The sequence below is a fragment of the Acomys minous genome, assembly GCF_964271855.1.
Source record: "Acomys minous genome assembly, chromosome: 16".
NCBI classification, from domain to species: Eukaryota; Metazoa; Chordata; class Mammalia; order Rodentia; family Muridae; genus Acomys; species Acomys minous.
In genome coordinates, this window is record NC_140498.1 from 61,481,550 (window position 1) to 61,509,086 (window position 27,537).

At 41.8% G+C, this 27,537-nt stretch overlaps 1 protein-coding gene across 1 annotated transcript; it reads right to left on the reverse strand.

Moving 5' to 3' along the window:
* Positions 1-7,962: 7,962 nt before the first annotated feature.
* On the reverse strand, positions 7,963-26,159 carry LOC311586310 (uncharacterized protein; the record flags this gene model as incomplete). The annotated part of the gene is made up of 4 exons (XM_084762280.1): positions 26,020-26,159; positions 10,462-10,588; positions 10,196-10,256; positions 7,963-9,088 (listed from the first exon to the last, which is right to left on the reverse strand). Exons 1-4 carry the CDS (start codon positions 26,020-26,022, stop codon positions 7,963-7,965), a joined length of 1,317 nt encoding a protein of 438 aa, XP_084618406.1. The 5' UTR covers positions 26,023-26,159.
* Positions 26,160-27,537: the final 1,378 nt, after the last annotated feature.

Genomic DNA, 27,537 nt, shown 5'->3' on the forward strand with positions numbered 1-27,537 from the left:
GAACATGAACACAAAAAGCATCAGTAAGCTTTCACCTATCGGCACAGTGGACTCTGCTCATAGATAAATGGCTGTGCTGAGCTACTCTAACATCAGAACAAAGCAGCTTAGGCTTCTGAGGAGGCTGACTAAAAAGAACGACACAGCTGCATTCATAGAGGACCAGAAAGTGTTCGTTTACTTAGCCTTGGCTGTTCTTTGACTAGGGCCTGTGACATCACTATAGAGAATTCCATTCCTTTTTTTTTTTCTTGGTTTTTCGAGACAGGGTCTCTCTGTACCCTTGGCTGTCCTGGACTCGCTTTGTAGACCAGGCTGGCCTTGAACTCACAGCAATCCGCCCGCCTCTGCCTCCCAAGTGCTGGGAATAAAGGCATGCGCCACCACGCCTGGCCCCCCCCTTTTTTTTAAACTAACACTTGCTTTTACTGTATGATTACAGGTGGTTGCCTGTATATATTTTTACACAGTGCCTGCAGAGGACCCTGGGTTAGAATTTACAGCAGATTGTTAGCTACCACAGAGCTTCTGGGAAGCTCAGAAAGCATCTTCATTACTATCTGTTGCTCTAGTCTCAGGTGTTCTGACACCATCCCCTGGCCTCCCTGGCCACCAGGCATGAATGGGGTAGAAAGCTATGTATTCTGGCAACACAACTTTACACATAGGATGAAAACTAAAATTATTTTTATGAAAATTACTTCATAAAAATTACTTTTAAAGCTTGGCATCGTAGTGTGTGCTTTTAATCCATCCTTCAATACACAGAGGCAGTATGATCACTGTGAGTTTTTAGAAAGCCTGCCCTTTATAATGAACACACATGGGCACACTCACATTCACACACACATACACACACACACAGGCACACACACACAGGCACACACACACTCACATACATACACACGCACACACACACACACATACATACTGGAAAGGTAGAAAAAGGAGAATTTGGGCAATACAATATAACAAAATCATGTCATGTGTCTGTCATTGATGGCCATACAATCATTTTTAATTATAAGTCACTTAAAGAGGACCCTAGACTCAAAGAGTATGTAAAAGCAAAAAATGTTTCTTTTCAGGTGCATGCAGGGTTCAACATCATCCATACAAAATGGCAGTGATGACCACGAGTTCCAACACACACGATCTTTTACAGGCTTCTAGAGAAAATCTATCTGTGGCTACATGACTCTAACTAGGATTGGCTGGTGCAGGGAGAGCGTGGTGCAAGGAGTGTCTGTAGGACTTCCACCATGGCACCATGGCCCAGGGCCACATGGCTCCTTGACTTCTATTAGACCTTACCCCTCACCCCATGCCTGCCATGTTATGTCCAATCCTCACATAACCAAGGTGTCAAATTCAAGGATATGAATTTGCCTCCAAAGTGTTGGGGTTACTGGCATGTTATCTGAAACTTGTATAAATAAAGCACCTGGTTACCTGTGTGTCACAGCATGGAAGCAGCATGATTGCTAGGCTGTCACCTGAGACATTACCTTGAACATCATGCCTGGCTCACTCCCTGTCCTTGTTGATTCCCTATCTCGTCTAAGAGCCCTCTGCTCAGCAGAGACCCACTGACTCTTCTCTCCTTGCTGGGGAAGGGGCCCTCATCCCCCACCCCTCCCTCCCTTCACATCTCCACTCCATCCTCTACACCCACTCCCATCCCTAGCACAACTGCATTTTTTCTTGTTTTTGTTTGTTTTTTCTAGACAGGATATCTCTATGATTACCTTGGCTGTCTTAGACTTGCTTTGTAGACCAGGCTCATCCAGAATTCACAGAGATCTGCCTGCTTCTGCCTCCAGAGCGCTGGGGTTAAAGTTGTGGACAACCACTGCTGGGATGTGTTTTTGTTTTTGTTATTTATACCACCTTTTGACACGACCTTCCGCCAGCAGAAAAGACGCTTGACACCAGGATCCTTCCCAAACACGCTTTATTGGGAGCGCCCTTGAAACTGAAGCGAAGGACCCCAAACTCCCCTAGAGCTTGAACTTAAATACCATCTAAAGCAGCCTGTTAACACCTCACAGGTTCAGGCAGAATGCCTAATTAACATATGAATGCAGATAGGTCAACAGCTTACACAAGCGTAATTACAATTAGCATAGTCCCCCTGACAGGAGGGGCCACTAGAGATAGCTCTAGCAAACGCAATTGTTTACAGGTAGCAGCACACAGACCAGCGCCATTATTGGGTGCGGCTGGCACAATCGTGGCTGGCTCCTTACAACCTTTCAATTGAGGAAGATGTGCTGATTAACTATAGTGCCCCAAAGTGATTATAATCTCTTTCTTTCTTTGTTCCCAGGTTTTTTTCATATCTATCATGTGAAAGATAGATGATCAGTAAAAGTCCAAATATCCATTTTTGGAGGGTCACAGACCAAGGCAATCAAGAATAGGCATGAGGAAATGAACTAATTTCTAAAAACCAAATTCCTGGTTTGTTTAGTTCCACCAAGCAGAAGATGTGAGCACACTACTCTAGCTTTCCCTGACAAGAATGTAATTTTTCCTGTTTGAAAATGTACAAGGTGAGAGAAAAGAGTAAATCTTGGAGTGCTCTACTACATATGTTTAGTCTCTGAATTATTTTGGACCACAAAACCTCTTCCAACTTTTAAAATAGGTTATCCTTAAGTAACTTTAACCTTTTCATTTCTCCCTACAATTAAGTCTTAAACCCTGAGACAAAGGTCTGGGTGCCTATTGAACAAATCAATAGAAACCTGGCTGTCAGGTTCTCCTAGCATCACTCAGTCCCTACTTTCTGCAAGGTAATGCTTGGCATACCCCACCCTCTAGCCTAGTGTTGGGCTGCCCTTCTCCTAGCTTCCCTTCTTTATGGAATCCAATCATTTAGGTTACCTGGTGCTTTTCCTCTATCATTTACAACCCTGACTTCTAGGTCTTCCTCATGGTCCTCCCCTCTTTCCTTTCTTCATATGGCTCATGGGCATGTACACTCTGGATACCCTCCCACGACCCCCTCCCCCTCGCTGGTGTCTCTGGCTCTTATCTATAAATATCTTACTCCACCCTGCCTAGGAACAGCTATTTCCTTTCCACTTTACCTTACATCCAAATTCACTTTTTTGCTTTGTTTCTCTTTGAATTTGACTGAGGTTCAGATGCAGGACTTCCGAGCTAGGAAATAGAAATGGCTGTGCTGCATATTGAGTGTGTAACATCATATGTAAACAAAGATGTATGTGCCTTGAAAAAGAGACAAGAACTGTTCTGGGAGATTGGAAAAGTCTTTAAAAACAAATTCTCCAGAGTACTGCTCTGTCTGGCCCTAGGGAGCAAGGGTGGAGCTGGGAAGGCTCCAACTGTCTGAGGTATTTGACTTCTGATCCCCCAGTACAGGAGCTGCTACCTTCCAAAGGCCAAGATGGAGTTTCCAAGCTAATGAGCGACTCTGGGCAGGTTTAGGAAAGAGGGGCCTGAGAGGAAGGTAGGTTACATGTCTTTTCTAGGATTCTTCTCTGATGCAGCTGTAGGGAACTGTGAGGAGGACCACATGCCATACCATGGTGACTGTGGAGGCAGCTGCCCCATCCAAGGAGGAGAAAGTCTACTGGTATGTCAGAGTCTGATCTGCTGGGACTAAGATGGAGAGTGGTTCACACTGTGAATGTGTTGGTCTATGTGGTGATCTGGGCGGAGGTCTTTGGCTTCTGAATTTCCTGAGTGTGGATTCCCTTTGGATGAGTGGGCTTTGAAGCCCAAGCAGTGGAAAGCAGTGGAGCTTATACTATCACTCTCTAGGGTACACATACAGGCATTGGTTTTCGTGTGCAATAGGAAGACAGACTGGAAAACTGAAGGTCTAGTTTCTAGAAGTACTGAACCTGACATCCTATAGTCAATTTTTGTGTCAAATTGTATAAATAGTGTGGAAACTGATAGAAAGCAATTGATGGGGATTATGCTTCAGCAATACTTGATAATCTTTTTACTTTTCCAATACCACCAGCCACAATGGCATGAATCACAGAAATTCAGATAGAGTTTCTGAGATGCAGAGGGTTCTCAGCTGTGCACGGTACATAGACAGGGCAGTTTCCACACCTTGTGACATAATACATCTGACAGAAAGCAGACATAAATTATTCTACAACATTGTTTTCTTTGTGGGATTCAGTGGGGCTGAGTTTGTCTGCAACCACAAGGGGGCATGAGGGGCTGTAGGGTCACAGAACTACCTTTCTGATCACCATATTTTGAGAGAGCTCTAGAGCATGGAGCCTCTCTGCAAGAGAGATTAGTAGTAGCTAGAAGGCAGTTTAGGGGTACTGAGTGATTTTCATAGTGAAGTCTGTGTTTGTTACACATACCATCATAGTTAACTCGGTCAAGGTCACACTTTCCCTGGTGGAGTTTCCTTAGGTATTTTGATGAAACTTAAATATAATTTTAGACTTATGGTCTTGGCATTTTATCTCCATTCCCTCATTTTTTTCACAAACATTGTACAGATTCTTGATTGTTCTATGTTTGTGGTAAATTCACGAGTCACACTGTCCCAACGTTTATACTAGTTCCTCACAGCCACATAGAAAATTATGAGTTTTCTCATACCATATAGCTTTGGAATCAAGTTTCCTGTAATAAATTGTTAGGAGCTTTCTTTGGATTCTATTGAATTTTTGCTGCAACATGAACGTTTCTTTTCTTTTCTTTTTTGACAATACATGGTTTTAATGCTGTTGTATACTATGGTGTACAAGGGTAAATGATATTCTACTATAGTAAGTCTGTCGATCTGGAACTGGAGAAATATAATGCACAAAGGCATAGAAAGGGGACTTAAGTGTAACCTTAGTGACTCACAGTTCATGGATGTAGTCACATAAAAGCTAATGCACCAGATATGACTTGCCTGAGAAGACAAAAGTGAAAATAGAGCATGGTCCAGAATGGAGCAATAAATCTGAATGTGACACAGGATTGTGGAGCATACAAAATGAACTCTTAAAGCAGAGCATTTGGATTTCACACAGATAGCAAGAAAAATTAGGTAAAACCATATTGCATTGTTGTCGTTGGTATAAAATTGCACATATTTAGTGCATTAATTTTGATGCTTTTGGATTTATGACCTACACACACCCAACTCCATTACCACAATAAATAGAGTGAACTGTCTTCTCCACACACACTCATTCTAGCCCTGTTTCTGTGTGTTTACAGTTGAAGAGATAGAGAAAGTTGTTTTTCAACCCTGGCCACTAGGCACTTTCTGAGATGGCTTCATGGCTGTTGTATACTTTCAGAGAAAACCACACCCTCATACCTGTCCTGAACACCTGACAGCACGTGATGTCCCAAGCTGAGCTCTTGTCCCCTCAGGGATAAAATAACTAGTAACCAATTATTTTAAACGGTAATCTTAACAACCAATCATAGGGGGCTGGGGAGATGGCTTAGAGGTTAAGAGCACTGTCTGCTCTTCCAGAGGTCCTGACTTCAATTCCCAGCACTCACATGGTAGCTCACAACCATCTGTAATATGAATGGACAGCCCTCTTCTGGCCCACAGGTGTACATGCAGCCAGAACATTCTATACATACATAATACATAAATCTAAAAAAAAAAAAAAAGAACCAATCATGCTCCATCAACTCTGCTTAACCGCCAATTCAGCTTCTATAAGGGTATGAATGACCCAAGCTTTGGTTATTCGGGGTCTCCAGATCAATAGAGCTTGGAAGACCCCATCATGATGGATCAATAAAGCATCCCTTGCTGTTTGCCTCAGACTGTACCCTCGTGTCTCACTGGGCTCTGGGAAGTAGGACCTAGCCTCCAGGTCTTACACAGTACACAGAATTCATTACTAAGTTTCTTTTAATTTATATATTTGCTTCACATTGTGATTGTAGCCCCCTCCCTCCTCTCCTCCCATACCCTCTCTTCCACCCTTTCCCTCTATCCCTTCAGAAAAGGCAAAGTGCGCATGTGAGCGTGCACATGCGCTCTCACACCCATACCACCACTACAAGTCTCATTAGAACTGAACCCTCACACATCCCCTGAAATAGGGCAAGGCAGTCTGGCTAGGGAACATTGATTGAAACTGTCCAACACAGTCTATGTCCTAGACAGCACCCACTCAAATTATTAGTGGACCCATATGATGATCACACTGCCTATGGGTTACATATGGGCGGGGGTCTAGGTCCAGTCCATGTGTGCTCTTTGGTTGTTGCTTCCATCTCTGTAAGTCCACATGGATCTAGGCTAGTTGGCTCTGCTGGTCTCCTTGCAGCATTCTCAGATTCTCATAAAATGACAGAATTGCTATGGATACCTGCAATCTTCTGAGAACAGTTTCCATGCACTTTAAATTAGTTTTAGAGGTTTTAGAATTCTCATGTTCATTGCAGTTATATTCAAGGTGACCTAAATTTAAAAAAAAAAAACTAAATGCTCATTTGTTGAAGACAAGCTAGGTGCCCCAGCAGGACATTGTGGTAAATTAAGACAATAACAATGCTAAAAACAAAACAAAAGAAAAAAACTAAAAAAGCTGGGCGTGGTGGCGAACGCCTTCAATCCCAGCACTCGGGAGGCAGAGGCAGGTGGATGGCTGCGAGTTCAAGGTCAGCCTGGTCTACAAAGTGAGTCCGGGACAGTCAAGGCTACAGAGAGAAACCCTGTTGAAAAACCCATTAAAAAACAAAACAAAACAAAACAAAATAAGACAATAGCAATGCTTAAAGGATTATACACACTTGGAAAGGGCTTTCACAGTTGGTGCAGTATTATCAACAGCATGTCGTTACTGCTGATGTGTTGTGCACCTACTCCTTTATCCCATTTGATGTAGTTCTAGTCTTATGAACGCGAACTCTTCCAAGCTGCTCACAATGGCTGGAGATGCAGGTCAGTAGTTGCTCTCCTAGAAAACTTACTTGTCTTCTTGTTATATACTAGTTTAGTTAATTACAGGAGAAGCTTTATTTAGTCTCTTGTATATGTTTCCAAGGTTAAGAAGATTGTGCATAGCTAAAACCAAACAATGTTTGTTTATTTACATAAACTGAGATAAATTGATAGTTCAGTATACATACATAGATAGACATGCATGGTTATTCACTATGGGAAATACATAGATGGTCTTCAAACACTTCAGAGATTTACAGAATATGGCATTCAAGAAGAAAGGCCTTTCCTGACAGAGAGACACAGCTGCTTCGGGCTGCACATCCAATATACTTCAATTAAGCTAATGGACATCTATGAAACAAATGTGGCCAAATAGCCACTGAATCAAACAACTGTTCTTTACTGCTGAGAGCACACTGACTATCAAAATGCTGAACAAGCATGACACTGGAAAATCGATGTCCCACTCTGCAAAAACTAGGTGGGCCGGTCCTTCAAAATTCCGGCTTCATAGAACAAATCTGTGAGATACTATGGACTGCTACGCTATCTCACATTAATTACATTCACAGAACTTCTCTTTATATGTAAAGGCATGTAAAGACTTGAAAATATGAAGTACATTAATAAAGATTCTCTCCTGCGTGAACTCTTTCATGCCTTTGAAAATGACCACAACATTCAAAGGCTTTACCGCAGTCATTATACTCATGACGTTTATGTCCTGTATGAATTCTTTCATGGCTCTGAAGAAAACTGTGATACGCAAAAGCTTTACAACATTAATTATATTGATGAAGCTTCTATTCTGTATGAATTCTTTCATGTCTTTGAAGAGAACTGTGCCATGCAAAGGCTTTACCACACTGGCTACATTCATAAGCTTTCTCTGCTGTATGAATTATTTCATGTATTTCAAGACTATTGTCCCATGCAAAGGTTTTACCGCACTGATTACATTCATAAGGTTTCTCTCCTCTATGAATTCTTTTATGCATTTGAAGATTTTTGTGTGGTGTAAAGGCTTTACCACATTTGGTACATTCTTAAGGTTTCTCTCCTGTATGAATTATTTCATGACTTTGAGGATGACTTTGCTGTGCAAAGGCTTTACCACCATGATTACATTCATAAGGCTTCTCTCCTGTATGAATTCTTTCATGCCTTTGAAGAGACTTATGCCATGCAAAGGCTTTACCACATTGGTTACATTTATAAGGTTCCTCTCCTCTGTGAATTCTTTCATGCGTTTGAAGATTCCTGTGACATGCAAAGGCCTTACCACATTGGTTACATTCATGAGTTTTCTCTCCAGTATGAAATCTTTCATGACTTTGAAGATGACTTTGCTGCGCAAAGGCTTTACCACATTGATTACACTCATAAGGTTTCTCTCCTGTATGAATTTTTTCATGCCTTTGAAGAGAAGTGTGCCATGCAAAGGCTTTACCACATTGGTTACATTTATAAGGTTTCTCTCCTCTGTGAATTGTTTCATGACTTTGAAGATATCTGTACACTGCAAAGGCTTTACCACATTGATTACATTCATAAGGCTTCTCTCCTGTATGAATTCTTTCATGCCTTTGAAGAGAGTTGTGCCACGTAAAGGCTTTACCACACTGGTTACATTTATAAGGTTTCTCTCCTCTGTGAATTTTTTCATGATTTTGAAGATATCTGTACAGTGCAAAGGCTTTACCACATTGATTACATTCATAAGGCTTCTCTCCGGTATGAATTCTTTTATGCATTTGAAGACGATTATGCCATGCAAAGGCTTTACCACATTGATTACATTCATAAGGTTTCTCTCCTTTATGAATTCTTTCATGCCGTTGAAGAGAACTTTTCCGTGTAAAGGCTTTACCACACTGATTACATTCATAAGGTTTCTCTCCAGTATGAATTTTCTCAGGAATTTGAAGATAACGTTGATGGTCAAAGACCATAAAACATTTTTCACATTCATAAGGTTTCTCTGTAGTTTCTGTTCTTTTATGAATTTGAAGACTACTGTGATTTAAAAAGGCTTCACCATACTGAATATTTTCATATGGTTTCGTTTCAGTACGAATTATTTCATGCCTTTGAGGATGACTTTGACATAAGAAAGATTTACCACATTGAGTAAAGAGACGGAGTTTTCCTCCATTATATCTTCTTTGATTCCTGCAAAGATGATGGGCACATGTCAAAGTTATACCACATTCATTACACTGATGAATCTATTTATCTGTGTGAATGAATTTTACCATTTGGTCTAATTTTAAAAGTAATCAGATCTCATGGTAATATCACTTTATTGACTTTCATTTTTCCTTCCTTCTTCAAGTATTCTTTTGCATTTTTCAAGAGCCTTGTGATTGTAAGACCATGTATTCCATGGACCACATTTATAGCATCATTTTACTACAGAAGAGGGTTTTCACATATTGGAAAAGAACTGGGAGAGGTCAGATTTACCACTCTGATTGCATTAAATTTTTTCCAATCATGTGAGTCATATTATAATTGAAAGTGAATCAAGGCAAACAGAGGCAATCTATATTGATAGTCCTCATAGATGTATTTCTGGATGTATTACCAATAAAATTGGAAAAGCCATTCATTGTACACACTATTACATTCAGAAAGTCTACACATTATGGGTACTACTACAAATCTTCTAATTCTTCTGGGTAAGAGAGGGTTATATTGTTTTCTTCAATGTTCCTATGCCGACAGGGCTTGTATCCATTGTAATAAATGAGATATCTATTAAAGAAGATAACAAATGAAAAGGTTTACCTTGCACTCACAGTCTCACTTTTTATTTTATCCATTGAAATATTGTATGGGGATAAAAGTTTCTCCAGAATAACTTTCTTCACTTTCACAAACTGCCCCTCTCAGTAAACTAAGCAACATTAATGCAAATATATTAGGAACACGACCTTTATTATGGTCTATTTGTTTATTAGAAGGTTAATATGTATATCTTCTGCAGTATCTAAGTAGTACGAGACTAAAGAGATTAGCAGTTCTATATGCTAGCTTACTATGATTCATACGGTGATATCTGTTAATACATTGTTTTCTTATCTTCTTTCTTAGAGAAATGACTTACAAAAATAAACCAGATAGCTGATTTTGAGGTACATGTCTTTGTCAGAATTTAATAGTCATCGATACACTTCAAGCAGTGCATATTTACACTCTTGCGTCTGTTTAGAACTTAAAGGATGCACTAAAAGTAATTCAGGTGCACATTTGTATCAATTTGCACATGAAAATTACCTTCTAGATCTTTTAGAACTTTGAAGATTTTCTTCAATGTTATGGTCTTCCCAATTGTAACCTAAAATAGAGTACCAGAAAATGCATGATATATTATTGGAAATTAGGCAAAATTCAAGTTACCCTTCAGTTAACCTCAGACATCTGGCTGATTTATTCATGTCATTCATTCTCAGTTTCAGTTGACTAATGTCAATAACAAATAACAGCAATGGAGAAACAGTTATCACTAGATTTAGAAAGCAACATAAAATTCACAGTCCTACCTATGGCAGTGAGGTTCCTGTAGGTCTCCAGCATCACCTCTCTGTAGAGACTCTTCTGGGCAGGATCCAGCAAAGCCCACTCTTCCTGAGTGAATTTCACATTCACATCATCATAGGTCACTGCATCCTATAATATTTCATACAGGTGTGCAAGAGAAAGCATAATAGTGATAACACTGTAACTGTATCCTTCATTGACAATATATTCACATAATTTTGGGGCTTCCTCCACTTATTTCCTGATACAGATGTTCTAATGTAACCAAGTCATTTAATAAGGATCCTGAATACTGAGGTCCACTTGTGTCATTCCTCAGCCCTAGAATAGGATATAGCCTTTCAAGATAAATGCCAATCAACATAGAGGAATGGGGACATAGAGAAACAGTTGAGGAGTACTGGGCTCATGTCAGAGAAGTTGTATAAACAAGTATTAATTATAAAAATGATTTTTATACTGAGTGTATTTTCTCATTCCGTTAATCTCAGGAGTCAAGAAGTTGAGGGAGGAGTAGCTCATGATTTGACTGCCAGCCAAGTCTATGCAATAAATTCTAGGACGGCAAGAGGTAGAAATTGTGGTTCTCCTCTCCCTTGGGTGGTAGGGTTAGGCCATCATCCCACCAAGGCAAGAGGATCAGAAGACAAGAGGTAGGGCCCAGAAGGCCGAAACAACAATGGAGATTAAATACTCTGGGAACCACTTTAGGAGCTAGGTCAACATAGTCAGCGAGAACAAAGGCTATGTAGATTTTCAAGAACGGATGGGGAGCTTCCATGATAGGTGTACAGAATTGGTTGAAAGCAGGCACTTTTAGGATGCTTATTTCACAGGTGGCAGCACGTTCCTGTCATATGAACAGGAACACAGTGCCTAATTATCCTATAGGTGCAGGGAGGGGAGAGCTAACAGGGAGCTTTGTCAAGGGCCATATATCAAATACAATTGGTGCATCTATATCTAAAGACACTCTCTACGTGGAGTATGGCAGAGAGCTGGAGGCCATGATGGAGAGAGGGAGGCCTGGACCTAACACCGACTTCACAAAGGCTATCTGCACTGGGAGGACTGCAGCCCCAAACAGCAGGGCGCTTCCAATACATATTAAGACCCTGAATCCTGTGCAGAACACACAACCAAACAAAATAGATAAAAAGAACTATCTGGTCTTTACTGAAGTTCCTACAAAGTATCAGGCATTCACTCCAGCTCTGTATCATCTTCCAGAAACTTGAAGTGCACCAATTTAAATGGTACCATAAATAAGATCTTACTAATAGAAAATATATGTATAAGAAGTTAAAAATGGAGAGATGAAAATATTAGCAATATAGATGTTGATAATAAATGAGCAACACAGGGCAGGAGAGATGGTACACTAGAGCTATTGCTGGTCTTGCCAATAATGTAAGTCAAATGCCAGTATTCACACTGGAAGTTCACAACTACCCATTATACCAAGTTCAGATTCCTGAGTCTGAGTCCATTTTCTGACCACGATGAGGACCAGGCACATTTTCATGTACATATTCATGCACAAGGCAAAAATGTACATATTCATTTAAAAACTCAGATAAATGCTACTTGTAGGTAGAATTACAGACAACTACATTCCAGTGACCCAGAAAGCTCATGTAGTTTAATGTCATGAATACATGCCATCCTGAGGAATAGAATATACTCTCTTCCAACTTTACAATTCAAGATGTGGATTAAAATATGCACAACAGCCCATTTACGTGCAAGCATACATGCAAATACTACATCCCAAGCCCATCAGCTTGTAATATAAAAATAAAACAAGCTAGGCATTTTGTGCAACATCAAATCTCAGCACTGTTTAGCAAGAGTAAGATGGATCACTAAGTTAAAAGTTGGCTTGGTATATTTGCCTACTTTCAAGACAGCAAGAGCTACACAAAAAAACATTTTCTTCAAAGTCAAAATTCAAAATAAAAAATGAAAAACAAAAACAGTTAAAATAAAAACTAATTCAAACTATAAAAACAGTTAGCTAGGAAAAAAGCTTAGCATTGAATAGCTTCTACTGCATCTTCTATGAAATAGGGATGGAGTGTATACTAATGAGGGAAAGACAGCACAAGAAGGAAGCTGACTGGTCAGTTCCAACCACAACACAGGAGATACAAGGAACAGGAAAAGGGTTGAGTCTACAGACACTCAAATCCCATCCTCACTAAGGAATCTAGAAAGGCTCCTCTTAGAAAAGCTTCCATAATATTCCCCAAACAATGCCACAAATGGGAGACAAGTGTTCAAAGACAGTATTCTACCCGAGAGATTTTCTTATTTGGTCACTCCATGAAGAAAATATATTTCGCCTCAATTCAATGATCCTAATGTTCTGCAACAGCACATACACTGTTCAAATGTCCAAAGATTCATTTGACACTCAAGGCAATCTATTGACTTCCACATTTTGTAAAATCAGGACACAAGGTATATCCTTCCAACATACAATGGCACAGAAAACTCTTTCCCATTCCAATAGACAGGAATGTGTACATAGTGATAGAAGAATGGACCAAGGCAGGAAACCCAAAAGAGCAAACACCAACTCCTGCTGCTCTTTCTCAGAGACATAGGGCTTTGGTTCCCAAGGACTTGGATGGCCCTATCCCTGCAAGATGTCACATATTTCTCAGTTAGGTCCTTCCAATTCCTATGGGCATCTTCCCTGGGCAGCTTTCTAATAGCTTAGGTATCTGAACATCTTGTCCTACCAAAATGCAACTAAGGCTTCATACTCAGAGCTTCATGCTATAAATCTCAAAGTATTCTCATTTTGCCAAACACAGTTAGCTGCAACAGTGCTGAACTAAAATGACAGAGGAGGGATCCATGACATGAAATTTTGCATAATTTTTGCTTCTGGAATCAGCACATATAGATGATATTGTCAAGTTTGGCTTCTCATTTGAATCCTTTTCAAGTTGTGCCACAGGTGTAGAAGGTTTTATATGAAGTTCCTTCCTGGGTCAAGAAATCACTTTGCCTCTTCTGGTCTTCAGCTTCTCTGAGGGCCACCCCTTGTGGGACTCTCCATCCATTTCTGTACTATGACTACATCACTTCAAAGTTGGTCAGGGAAAACAATTCTTACACAGGTCCCTTTTATTTGTAACTCCCCCCCAAATCCAAGGAAGTTCAAGGACAATCATTCACTGGTGCCTCTTTCTCCTGAGTTGCTAGTTAGAGCCTTGCCTGTAAGGAATTGAAAGACCATCTACCAAGCAGTGGGAATGAGAGGGTTAGGTGCTCAAAAAAGTCTTAACTACACAGCATGAAGAAAGGATGAGCTACAGGAGATGTTACTCTAACAGAAAAGAATATGAAAGCCTTTGAGAAAAAGAATGAATATTTTGATTACTGGGAAACATTAACTTGAGCAGAAACAAATAAAAGATTAAAGCAGTGATGCATAAAAAAGTGAATTTTAAAAATACCATCCATTACCTTTTTAGAAAGATAAATATAATTTGAAAAACACATATGCAGACTGATTTTTAAAAAGAGCAGAAACTTCTCTGGTAGAGGGAATGGCATTAATAAGACAGTGATTGACCTTGCCCCTATGTGCAATGTTAGCTGCTGGGATCTGTATTCTGACACACACAGCTACAAACAATGGCTCCTTAAACTAAATTGTAATATTTACTGACTCAAGCTATCCTAAGTAAAAGGTAACCAAACATCTGATCTGCTTTTATTCACATGCATGAATTAATACATGATGGGAAATTATAAATTCTGACACCCTGCTAGAATCAGGTCTTTCTTCACAATGGGGACCCCTGGAGCTGAATGTCTCAATCATTAATCTGTGAACTAGCCATTGTCTACCCAGTTTCACTGGGCACTTTCTGCAGACCTTCTCTTCCAGTATGACAGGAGAAGCCATGCTGCACATGTTTCTAAGATAGCCAGTTCATTACATTGCCAAAAGAGTAATTATGTTTGTCTGTGTTTTCGAGACTGTCCTAGACTCACTTTGTAGACGAGGCTGGCCTTGAACTCACAGGGATCCACCTGCTTCTGCCCCTTAAGTGCTGGGATTAAAGGTGTGGCAACCAAGCTCAGCTTCAAATGAGTAATTTTAAAACACTGTTGTGGTATAGTCTTTTATCTAGGGAATTTAGAATTTTTCATCAAGAGGAAAACAAGGTCACTGCCCTGGGGAGCAACAGGTTGGTATCCAAGCAACCTGAGACAACATAGTTGGTCTCAGAAACATTTTCCAAAAGAATAAAAATACAGCTGTCCTAGAATTAACATGCCTTTTCAGGAAGAAGTCACTCTACACACAATTGAAAGGTTACTTTTAAAAATCTGTTAATGACAGCATGCATCCAGTTCTGGCTAATGATGCCAACAGATTTGGCATTCCACATAAGCTCTCATGTCTTTTCAGTTCAGGCCCCAGGTTATGTTTGGAACAATTTCAATATGGTCTGAGACTGCAAGTCTGGCCACTTAGACTGATGAGGGATTTACACAGCAAATACATTCCCAGAATCATTTCTGAAATACACTAGTGCCCTGAAAAAGTAGGTCTTTCTTCAGCGACAAGGTCCAGAGTTGGAGGTCCCACAAGATGAGAAGATTAAAGTAGAAGGTAGAAACTAGAAGAGCTGAGGTGGGGAGGACTTGCACAAGCTATGACTTATGCCAAGGAAGCTTCTCAAGAATAGCATCTTGTGTACTACATCCATGGAGGAAATGGATGGGAGGCTTCTATGAAGTCATCAGAAATTTATCATACCATAGCACAAACATGGAACAAGTCTTATAAAACAAAACTGCACATCAGGAACACAGGGCTCTCACAAACTACTGACAAAGCCCAGAGTGGATTTGGGACTGATCAACCCAAGCCTGTATGGTAGAATCAGTTAGGTTTTCAGGAGCTGAAGACCCCTCACCCAAAGGACAATGGACCCAGATCAATGCCAGCTCTCCCAAGCATATTCCTGGCTTTGGAGAAGGAGCCCTATTTTATCCTGAGTACATCCCTGCCTTAGAGGAAGCTCACAGCCCTAGGCCACAGGCTGTTTCTGTCTCTGTCAAATATTTTCTTAGGTTTGTGAAACAGCTGTGCAAAACTATGCTTTTCTCAAGAAGAAAAATGGACCTTTATGCCACACCAGGCCTTAATGTTCGTTGTGACACTGTAATGCCCCAGTGAGGAATTTATTAGAGGCTGTTCTTTTGAAGATGAAGATGGGCCAAGTGGCTGGTTTTAAATCTAAGTTGTCTCCTCTGCTATGACTTGGAGCCAAATGTGTTGACAATCCTGGTGAATCAAGATGTGCCCTAGCATCCTAATCTCTAACAGGCTAACTTCTCTGTGCGGTGTTTTAGACGCTCTTCTCCCTCAGGTAAATTCTACTTGCTGTCATTGGTAAATCCTGTACGATATCAATTATCATCTTGTACATCACAGCTTAATACTGAAGTGTTACCCAACACATGAGATGACATTTACAACCTCCACAAAATATATATATACACACACATACACACACAAACACACGCACACACACACACACACACACATATATATATTTTGTTTGTTTGTTTCTTTCTTTCTTTCTTTGGAGGCATTGCTTCTCTGTTTTAGCCTTGGCTGCCAGGGACTCACATTGCAGACCAGGCTTGCCTTAAACTCACAGCGAGCCCCCTGCCTCCTGAGTGCTGGGATTTGGGGCGTGTGCCATAATGCCGGGCTTCCAAATATATCTTAGACCAAATGTTACATGCTAAGAACAGATTTTTAGAAGTTAGAGAAACTAGGGGTCTGAGTTTGTAATCCTGCCAAGGATGTTTCTACTCACAAGCCCCTGCTCCCAATGCTTTGTGTAGATGTAATCCACACAGTGCAGTTAGTCAGAGACCATCACCAAGTCCAGAAAATTACTAAGAACGAAAAGGACCTCACAGATGGCCACATCTGCTGCTGCTTATCCCACAGCCCCAGGGAGCTGATGAGGGATTACACAGCAAATACATTCCCAGTTTCCTCTGCCCAGCTGTCTGTTCCTCCTAATGTGAGCAGTGAGTCTGCACTTACCATATTTTGTCTTCTGACCTTGCCTGAGCTCTCCTCACAGCACCCAACAAAAACATTCCGAGCATATCGCACATGGCGACTCAAGTCCACTCCAGTACAGAGAGGAACTTACAGCATGGCACCCGGAAGAACACTCTTTCTCTCTTTCCTGGAGTCCCAGGTTGGCCATTGAGTCTTGAGTGACAGGAGCAATTCCCTATGGCTAGAGTGTGCTGAAGGGACACAGCACAGTAGTTCCTGGAACAGGCTTCCATTGCAGGACCAGTCTTTTTTTTTTTTTTTCATGTGGAGAGATTTGCATTTCAGTAGCACTCCTACCTGTTCTCCTAGACCCTGCATTTCCATCTTTGCACTCACCCCAGGGGAGAACCAGCCTCTCAGGCCTCCTGAGCTCAGATGCTGGCCCCTCCCCCTTTGCCCCTGAGCTCACCAGGTCTCAACTTCTGAGCTTGCCTGAGGCACCAGCAAAACCCTCAGATACTTCCCTTCTTCCTGGAATCAGGATGCACAGCTTGCAAAGCCATTACTCATTTTGAAGTGGAGTTATCAGTCTGTCCCACAAGTCAAAGGGTACACAAAAGATTCCAAATTAAAGAGAGTTTAGGAAACAACACTTTGGTTCTCTGTCTTCATGCTATGTTCAGCTACCTTTCACCTGATAGATATGAAACAAACCTGGGAGGAAAGCAGGAAAGAGATGATAATCATTTTAGAGCACTGTAGTTAATCAACACATCATCCTCAGTGGAAAGGTGATTAAAAAGAAAACAAAAACCCACAGTTGTCCTAGGGCTGCGGGTGGGCGTGACAGGTAGAGAGTGGAGTGGAGGTGGGAAGGGAGGGGGCATGGGGGATGAGGGTGTCTTCTCCAGCAAGGAGAGAAGTGTCAGTGGGTCTCTGCTGAGCACAGGGCTCTTAGATGAGATAGGGAATCAGCAAGGACAGGGAGTGAGCCAGGCATGATGTTCAGGTGACAGACTAGCAATCATGCTGCTTCCCTGCTGTGACACACAGGCTACCAGGTGATTTATTTATACAAGTTTCAATAGCATGCAAGTAACCCCAGCATTTTGGAGGCCAATTCATATCCTTGAATATATATAAATTTTGTGGCCACGCCTTACATCAACCTCTCCCCATATCCATTAATCCTAGTTAGAGTCTTGTTTTGGCATAATGCATGTCTTTTTTTTTTTTTTTTTTTTTTTTTTTTTGGTTTTTCGAGACAGGGTTTCTCTGTGTAGCCTTGGCAGTCCTGGACTCACTTTGTAGACCAGGTTGGCCTCGAACTCACAGCGATCCGCCTGCCTCTGCCTCCCAAGTGCTGGAATTAAAGTTGTGAGCCACGAAGCTCGGCCTCAGAATGCATGTCTTTGTACCCCATTCACGATTGGTGGCCAGGGAGGCCAGGAGTTGGTGTCAGAACGCCTGGGACTAGAGCCAAAGATAGTAATGAAGATGCTCTATGAATTTCCCAGAATCTCTATGGTAGCTAACAACCTGCTGTAATTTCTGCACCAGGACATCTGAGAGCTTCTTGGCCTTTGTAGGCACTGTGTACAAATATATACAGGCAAATACCTCTAATCATAAAAGAAAAACAAGGGTTAAAAAAAAAAAGAAGGAATGGTATTCTCTACAGTGATGTCACAGGCCTCAGTCAGAGCAGACAGGGCTAGTTAAAATGAACTCTTTCGGGTCCTCTATGAAAGCAAGTGTGTCCTTCTTTTTATAATTTATATATGTTCCTGCATGATTTTTACCCAAAAGTGGCCGCAGATGTCTCTGTCTTTACATTGCGACCAACTTTAGACGTGGATGTGCTAGTTGAGCATGAGTAGGAACTGGCAGAACTCTATATGAACTTGTCCAGACTCACGATACAGTACCCCAGGCTTTCTTTTTGGAGAGAGTTTTCTGAAATAAGGCTTTCGAACTGGAAAGATCTTTCTTTAATGTGGATCTTTTGAGATGATAATATTGATCTTTAATCAGGGCCACGCTATGTGTGTCAACCCACATATAAAGAAGATATTGTAGAAGTAAGCTTTCTTTCTTTGCCTGTTTTCATTAGTCTTGGCTAGGAAATTTTCATTCCTTTAGCGTCTTTACATCCTAATTCTTGGACTTCTGGAGTATACTGAGCACCAGATAAGACATCCAACCTCATGGACCAAACAAGTTCTGGAGTCTCTATGTATCCTTTGGTAGATAGCCAAGGTTGAACTAGCTGGACCACAGTTGTGAGACATTCAAAAAATTTACTTTCAAAATACACAGAATGAGATTCACTCTACCAGATGTGCTCATGTTCAGAACCTTGACTAATAAAACTATGTTTTTCATCTGCCCACTGTGGAAGATGTGCTGGGTAGCAATAGTACTTTTGTTGTTGTTTGGTTTTTTGTTTGTTTTCAACACAGGGTCTCTCTGTGTATCCTTGACTGTCCTGGACTCCCTTTGTAGACCAGGCTGGCCTCGAACTCACAGCAAACTGCTTGCCTCTGTCTCCCAAGTGCTGAGATTAAAGGCATATGCCACCACTGCCCAGCAGCAATACTGTTTGTAAGAGCATTATGCCCTGATCCATTTCTATTTAAGTATTTACTTGCCTTCAAGACTACACTTTTATAAATATTCATTTGTAAGAGCTTAATTTGATTTTAGCAGAAGAAAACCCCTAAAGTAATGGAACCATCATTGAGCTTTTGGCAAGAGAAAGACATCTCATTTTGTTTGTGGTCTGGTTCCTGCTAAAACTGCTTCCTCTCTCTGTACAAAGGCCTCTTAAGTAGCTTCCCTGGGCTTTCTTTAGTGGGAGTTGGCCATATCCTATTCTACCACATCTTCTCTGATTCATCACCTCTTCTTCCACACAATCATATCACTATCAAGCCTGGGTGCTGCTTCCTTCTTTAAATTAACTTAACCTTCAATTAGAATTAAAGGACTATATCACCATATATGGATCTACTTTTTTTTACTAGATACTTGCTCTATACCAGCCTGGCCTTAAACTCAAATCTGTTTGCTTCTGTCTCCTGGATTATAGACATGTTTTGTATTACCACTGGATCACACAGACATAGAAGACCTTTGGATGTGATTTCGTGCCTGCTGGGTTACATAAGCCTAAGAAAGTCTTTGCATGTGATCTCTTACAAAAACAGCCAGGTTCTGAACTAACACTTTTCTGCAGAAGGGGTCATCCCCGGGAAAGGAAGGGTCCTTGGGATCTATGGGGGTGAATCTAGCTGAGACCTGTACCATCAGGTTCTAAGAGCCTGAAGTTGACAACCTCTATAGCCTCGTGGGACTTCCAGTGGAGGGAGGGGGACACAAAACCACCCTTTAAGCCTTTGACCCAAAATTTATCTTGCCTACAAAAAGTATAGGGATGAAGATGGATTAGAGATTGAAGAAAGGGCAAGCAAATAACTTGCTACTCTACATAAGACCTACCCAAAGGAGAAAGAGCCAATCCCTGACACTATTAATGATACTTTGCTATGCTTGCAGACAGGTTTCTAGCATAAGTGTTTTCTGAGTTTTCCTCCAGCACCTGATGGAAACAGATGCAGAGACCCAGAGTCAAACAACAGGCAGAGAGCAGGGAATTTGGGGGAAGGTTGGGAAGAAAGATAGTGGGATTCTGGGTAGTTGAGGACACCACAAGAAAACCTACAGTCAACTATCTTGAGCTCATGGGGACTCACAGAAACTGAACCATAATCAAAGAGCATACATAGGCTGACTACACATACATAGAAGATGTGCAGTTTGGTGAACATGTGGTCCTCTAACAATGGGAATAGGAGCCATCTTCACTATGCTGTCTGCCTTTGGATCCCCTTTTCCCTATCTGGGCTGCCTCCTTAGGCATCAGTGGGAAAGGATGTTCTTAGTCCTGCTGCAACTTGAAATGCCAGGGGAGGTTGATAGCACTTGTGGGCCTCCCCTTCACTGAGGAGAAGGAGGGCTACTTGGGGAAAGGGGGAATGATGGTGGGACTGTGAGTAGAGGAGGGAGAGGTCAGGCTATAGAGTGATTTAATTAATTTGTTCATAATGAGCGGCTCAGTCTATAGTCATGGATGCTTGACAGCACGAGAAGGAAACTGAACAAGCAGATTAAAACTCAACACAGAAGAAACAAAAACATAAAATGGCTTGAGTCTACAGCCACTCAAATCTCATCCCTAAAGAGACATCTAGGTAAACTCCTACTACAAAAGCTCCCCTAAGAAAGCCAATTTAAAAAAAAAGAAAATGAAGAAGAAGAAGAAGATAAGATTTTTAAAAATGACACTAACTAGAGTCATTCTGATTTGACCAATTAAATTCTGATATTGGTCATTATTGACCCACAGTGAAAATGCATTTTAAACAACTTCTATGATCCTAACAGTCTGTAATAGCTCATCCACTATTAAAGAGTACAAAGACTCTTCTGACACTCCAGAAAATCTTTTCATAGCTCTATTTTCTAAAATCTGGAAACAGGTTATACCTTTACAATATACAATGGCACAGAATAAACCTTCCCATTCTAATTGAGAGTGAGGCAAGATTGGATGGAGACAAAAAAAAAAAAAATCCAGGAACTCAAACACCAAGTACCCTAGCTTTGTCTGATACATGGGGCTTCAGTTTCATAGGGTGCAGATGGCACTATAACTGCAATTTCTCATTCATCACTCAGTTTTGTTACTTTAACTCAGTATATGCATCTCTCCATGATGTATTTCTCAGAGCTTAGGTATCTCAACATCTTATGGTCTCAAAATGCAATACGGGCTACATAGCCAAAGACTGATGAAAAGAAATCTCACAGTTTCTATACTGGGGCACTGTATCTTTAAACATAAATAGCTAGAGCAATGTTGAACTGAAGTCACAGAGACAGAATACATGAACTTGAATTGTGCATCATTCTTGTTTTAAAAATCAGTACAATGGGGGCTGGAGAGATGGCTCAGAGGTTAAGAACACTAGTTGTTCTTCCAAAGGTCCTGGGTTCAATTGGCAGAAACCACATGGTGGCTCCCAACCATCTATGATGAGATCTGGTGCCCTCTTCTGGCCTGCAGACAGAATACTGTATAAATAATAAATAATTAAAAAACGAAACAAAACAAAACACTACAACAATGGGTGATCCTGCCACCCTTGGTTTCTAAACTGAGATGAAATATGCCAGCCATGGACCAGAGTTGCAGCAGGTTTTATATGAAGTGCCTGCTTTGCAATCACTTTGCCTATACTTTCCATTCATTTCAGGTGTAGCAAGAATGGGTGTTGCCCATCTTAGGCTTCCAATGCAGAGTAGGGCTTTCTCTTTACTGGTGCTAAGCTCCTTGAAAATCCCTTCTTCTCTTTCAGGATTTGACGGCCATCTAAAACTACTTAGTTCTGTTTTTTCTCTAAACCCACAGACTGCATTTTCTTCTGCCCCACTTGTTGTTTTTTTAGATGATTCTTTCACAGTCCAACATTGTGTAAGGTCAGAATAGAAACTCAACCTAGAAAAGTATAGCAAAAACTTTTCTGGGTTCCCTGGCTTGCTTGCTTACTTGAGCACTTTCTTATTTGCAGCCTGATCTCTTTTCCAACCCAGGCACACTTGCTAGGGAATACTGCAACCCTAGTGGAAGAGCCTCTCACATCACTCATCAATCAATATAATCTCTCACAGACATAGCAATCAGTCATTCTGATGAGGGCATGCCTCATCATTAACATGTTGTTTTGTTTTGTTTTGTTTCGAGACGGGGTTTCTCTGTGTTAGCCTTGGCTGTCCTGTACTCACTTTGTACACCAGGCTGGTCAAACTCACAGCAATCTGCCTGCCTCTGCCTTCGGAGTGCGGGGATTAAAGGCATGCACCACCACGCCCGGCATCATTAACAGTTTTGCCTGCTTTAATTCGCTTATCTGCAGCTGAAAGCTTCTTTAGCCGAGAAGCCTGCTCGCTCTGGCCACTTGGGGTTCAGGAACACCCCACACTGACCACGTGGACACCAAACTCAGGTCAGAGAAAGTTTACTGACCATTTAACAAAGATTCACTGGTTGAGAACATACTATGGGTTTGAGAAAGGACACTGTGACCCAGACCATTCACAGAGTAATTAAAAAAGATAATCAGGAAGAATCAATTTTATTTCAGGTATATTGTGTCCTACCCAGGCAAGAAGAATTAATTCTATTCCTGCTACAATGTGCCTAGGCGGATAGACAAAGCATTTTATACTGATTTGATGGGATATAAGGTAGGGGATACTGGGGATGTGCTATTGCCCTACTCTTCTCCTGAGAAAGAAACAAAGCAGGGTAATATTGCTTAACTCCAACAGAACACACATTTATCTTTAACTCAAGCAAAACAAGCATTTATCATCTGTTGTCACTGATTCATGGTATTGTTTGGTGCTTCCTATTGGACTGGATTTCTGGTACCCTGCCAAGGAAGAATAGAATCTCCCGCAAAGAACTACTTCTAAACTAATTCACACCCCTTTTTTCTATGACCCTTCTTTCTCCCCTACTTCTCGATGGTAGATTAAAAGGAAGATAAAAGGATTTAGGAACTCTAAGTAAAGTAGGTTTTGAAAAATCTAAACCTACAATAGAGTTGGCACTGGAGCTCACAGAGTAGCTCCAGTTGAACAAATCTCCCACCCTGTGAGTTCCCTGTCAGCAGCAACTACAACTGATGCTTTGGGTGCTGTTGCCTTGTCCATGGCTTCAGCTTCTCTTTTTCTCCAGGAGTGTGATCGCTCATCCCAGCACTGTGGAGATTTAGCCACAGCAGCTCTGCAGTCCTGGGATGATGCTGTCTGGAGGTGTGGAGAGGCCAACACCACAAGCTGAACATCTGAGACCCCTTCTCATGGAACACACGCAGGTGGCACCCATGTGAGCAGAAGATGTAAAAAGGGGGCAAACAGGGAATGATGTAGGGGCATTCCAGGGCCAACACCTGAAACAGCCCTGCCTGGCTGCTGCAGATCCTCAGAAGGGGACCTGGAAACTTTCTGGCAAAGCATATATAGTTCGCTAAGAGTCCATGGCAGAGAAGAGTTTACCTGTTGCTTGATTCTACATGAATAACATGAATAGAAAAATGCTTCGGCTAACTGATATGAAAATGTTTACGACTGATCTGGTCTGTTTCCATTCACATGCATAAGTTAATCAATACTGGGAAATGACATCATCAATCACCTTTCCTCAATCAGGTCTTTCTTCATAGTATTGGCTCTTGCAGCTGACTGTCTTAAACATTATTCTGTGAGCTAGTTATGCCCTGTCTTTCTTCACCCTGCAGTGTAAACATAAACTGTGCATCCCGTTCTGTTCTGAAGACAGAAGCCATGATCCACATGAAAATCTTTATTCCTGCTAATCGACTAAAATGAGTTATTTTAAAACTCTGTTGTAGGCCAGGTGTGGTGGCGCACGGCTTTAATCCCAGCACTCGGGAGGCAGAGGCAGGCGGATCGCTGTGAGTTCGAGGCCAGCATGGTCTACAAAGAGTGTCCAGGACAGCCAAGACTACACAGAGAAACCCTGTCTCAAAATCCAAAAAAAAAAAAAAACTCTGCTGTGGTACACTTCTTTAATTAAAGAACTTAGGAAGTTTACTCAAGATGAAAGCAAGGCCATTTCTCTGGAAAACAGATAGCCATCAAGGCCCCCTTGAGTTAGCATAGCTTTATCAAAAAGACTTTTCTCCAAGACATTGGATGCAGCTGTGCTAGAATTAATATGCCTTCTCACCCAGACATCATAATACAAACAAATAAAAAATTACTAATAAAAAATCTCAGTAATGACAGCTAAAACCTGTTTTGCATTCTATATGCTGCTGCCATTAAATTTCTTTAAATTTAGTCCCAGGTTATGTTTTGAACAATCTAAATATGAAATGGACACAGCAAGCCTAGCCACTTAAGGCATTTGCCCAGCAATGATAGTGACAGAAGTATTTCTTAAGGTCATCAGTGCTTTCAAACATCAGTGACAGAGTGCTAAGTGGAAGGCTCCAGGGGATGAAAAAGAAAGGAAAAATAGAAGATAGAAAGTACAAAAGCTGAGGTGAGGAGGTTTTGCACAAGCTATGTCTTATGTCTAGTAAGGTTTGTAAGAATTGCATCTTGTATTCCGATCACAGGGGGAAGTGAAATATAAGGGAGATGTTTATGACGTCAAGTGAAGCTTCATACAATGAGACAAACTCGAGAGGAGAGAGAGGATCTTACACCTAAATGTGAAATGCTAAGGGCAGAACTTGTAGAAGATCGTACAGACAATAAGGCTTTCCAAGGTTGGCATCCTTCCTAGAGCATTTCTATACAGCAGCCCAAGCTCCAAAAGAACTGCCCAATTACAGCCCCGTAGGAAGTTATTCAGTGGCCAGGGCCAGGTCCAGGAAGGCACTAGGGTCACATAGGACCCCAAAGCTGGCCGCATCTGGCCTTTGCTTATCACACACCCCCAGGGAGCACCCAGCACACCAGCTCCTGCAGCTCACCTTTCTGATGCTCCCCATTGTGAGTGTTCAGTTGGCATCTGCAGTTACCCTGCCCCTCCCCTACATGCTCTGTTCAATCCCACTTCTTTCTCCAACCCTGCACCCTGCAAGGAAAGCCTCTGCACAATCTTAGCATTCCTTCAGATGCTCCAAGCCCCACCCCTGGGGCCAAGGCTTCCCTAGTACAGCAGGTGGCAGTTACTTCATCTTCATTCACCTGCAATCCTTCCTTGCCATACTTGCGTGGGGAGCTGGGGGAGGGGGCATTTCCTCTGCTATTGTATGCTGGGGCTACTGAACTAGCCTAAGAGTTTTAGTTCACCTGCAGTCCTTGTTGCCAAACTTGGGGGGTGGAGTGTGATTTCCTCTGGCCTTGTCCCCTGAGGCTACTGAACTAGCCCAGGAGTTTCAGTTTCCAAGTAAACTTGCCCTTTTATGTTCAATCTGGCTTATTCCACGTGTAGAGATAACCCATCAGTCAGCAGTGACCCTGAGCTCACCAATTGGTCATTTAGGACCTTGCCTGAACTTCCCTCACAGCACTCAGCAGCAGTGCTCAAAGCACATCACACAGACCCATTAAAGAAAGCTCAGCTAAAGAGATGCACCTGGGCATGGCAGCCAGAAGAAAGAGCCTCATCTTCATATTGGCTGGTCTGCCAGGAGGCTCTGATTGGCCAGCTAGTCTCGAGTGACATGAGCACCTCCCTTAGAATTACAGTGTCCTGAAGGGACACAGCAAAAGAGTTCATGGCCCAAGCTTCCAGTCCAGGTCCATACATTTCCACGTCTGCAGAGACTGGAATTTCAGAAGCACGTGTGCATATTCTCCAATTGCCTACTGGTCTGTCTTCCCACACAGCCCCAGCACTCCAGTTAGCTCTCCACAGCAGCCTGCTCCTTCCAGATCTGGGCAGTGACCCTCCACTCACCATGGCGGGACTTTGGCAGTTGCTTGAGGTTCTCTCACAACACCCAGCAGCAGAGGTCAGAGCACACCTCGAGGAACCATCCAAGTCTGCTCAGCCACACAGCTGACTCTTCAGCAAGACTCCCGGAAGAACCCGCCTCTGCATCTGACCTGGGGCGTGTCTCTGGATGGAGGCTCAGATTGGCCACTTCTTCTTGAATGACATATACAACTCTCCAGATTGGCATGCTCTGTTAGGGGCACAGAATCATGGTTGCTGGCCCAAGCTTCCTACCCACGGCCAAACCTTTTCCAGAGCTGTAGAGACTTGTATTTCAGTAGCACTGATCTCCAATGGCCTCAACATCTGTCTTCCCAACTAACCCGGGGAGGACTCACTGCTTGTGCTTCCTCAGCACAGCCTCCTGCTCCTCCCCTCTTGTGGACAGTGACCCTGACCTCAACAAGTCACACACCCTGTAGCCACTTCCCCTGCTTCCTCCTCTATCTAGGTGGGTCACTTGAAGAGCCCATTTCTCAACTTGCAGTGAAGTTATCCATATGTCCCACTAGGAACGAGCAATGTTAGGAGACAAGATTTTAGTTTGTGTCTCCAGGCTGGGTACAGGCAAACTATTGCTTCTTTTTCCTGGTAGTTATGATACAACCCTGGGAAGAAAGCAGGAAACAGATGACAAACACTGGAAAACACTATTGTTAGCCTACACCTCTTCCCAGTGGGAAAGTGAAAAACAATTACACAGCAATGTTAGTCAAGGTTCTCTAGATCAATGGAACTGATAGAGGAATCTCTCTTTCTATTTAGAAAGTGGATTTATTCAAATGTCTCACAAGCTGTTGTCCGACTAGTCTATGTCTGACTAACACTGGAAAGTTAAAGAATTCAGTAGTTGTTGAGTCCAATTGGCTGAATGCCTGAGATTTTCTTTAGTGTGTACCAGAATTGCCAAGAAGTAGGCCTTAATGCCAATAAGAAAATGAACTTGCTAGCCAGAGGCCGGGCAATAAGATGAAGGGAAGACGCTATGTTCTTCATGCCCTTCATATATGTAGGCTGCAATGAGAAGCCATGGCCTAGATTAAAGGTGAATCTTATCCTCTCAAGAGATCTACAATAAAGAAGGGTTTTCCCACTTCAAAAGGTTGTAATTAAGAAAAATTCCCACAGTGCTCAACCCTGGCTTTTAGTTAATTCTAGATGTAGGGAAAACAAGTATAGCCATCCTAACAGCTAAAACAGAAGAGCTGAAAAAGATTATTTCCCCTATGGCAGGCAAGGAGAGCATGAGATTTGTTTCTAATATAATGGCTTTCTTCAACAAAGGAAGCATTGGGATTTTACTTAAGGAATTTGGATATGTTCCAATGTAGTTTTGCCTATACCAAGGCATGCTAAATTAAATGCTGTTTTAATGTGGTCACAATGTAAAATCAGTGATATTTCAGGAATTCTTTTTTTTTTTTAGACAGGGTCTCTCTGTGTAGCCTTGGCTGCCCTGGACTCGCTTTGTAGACCAGG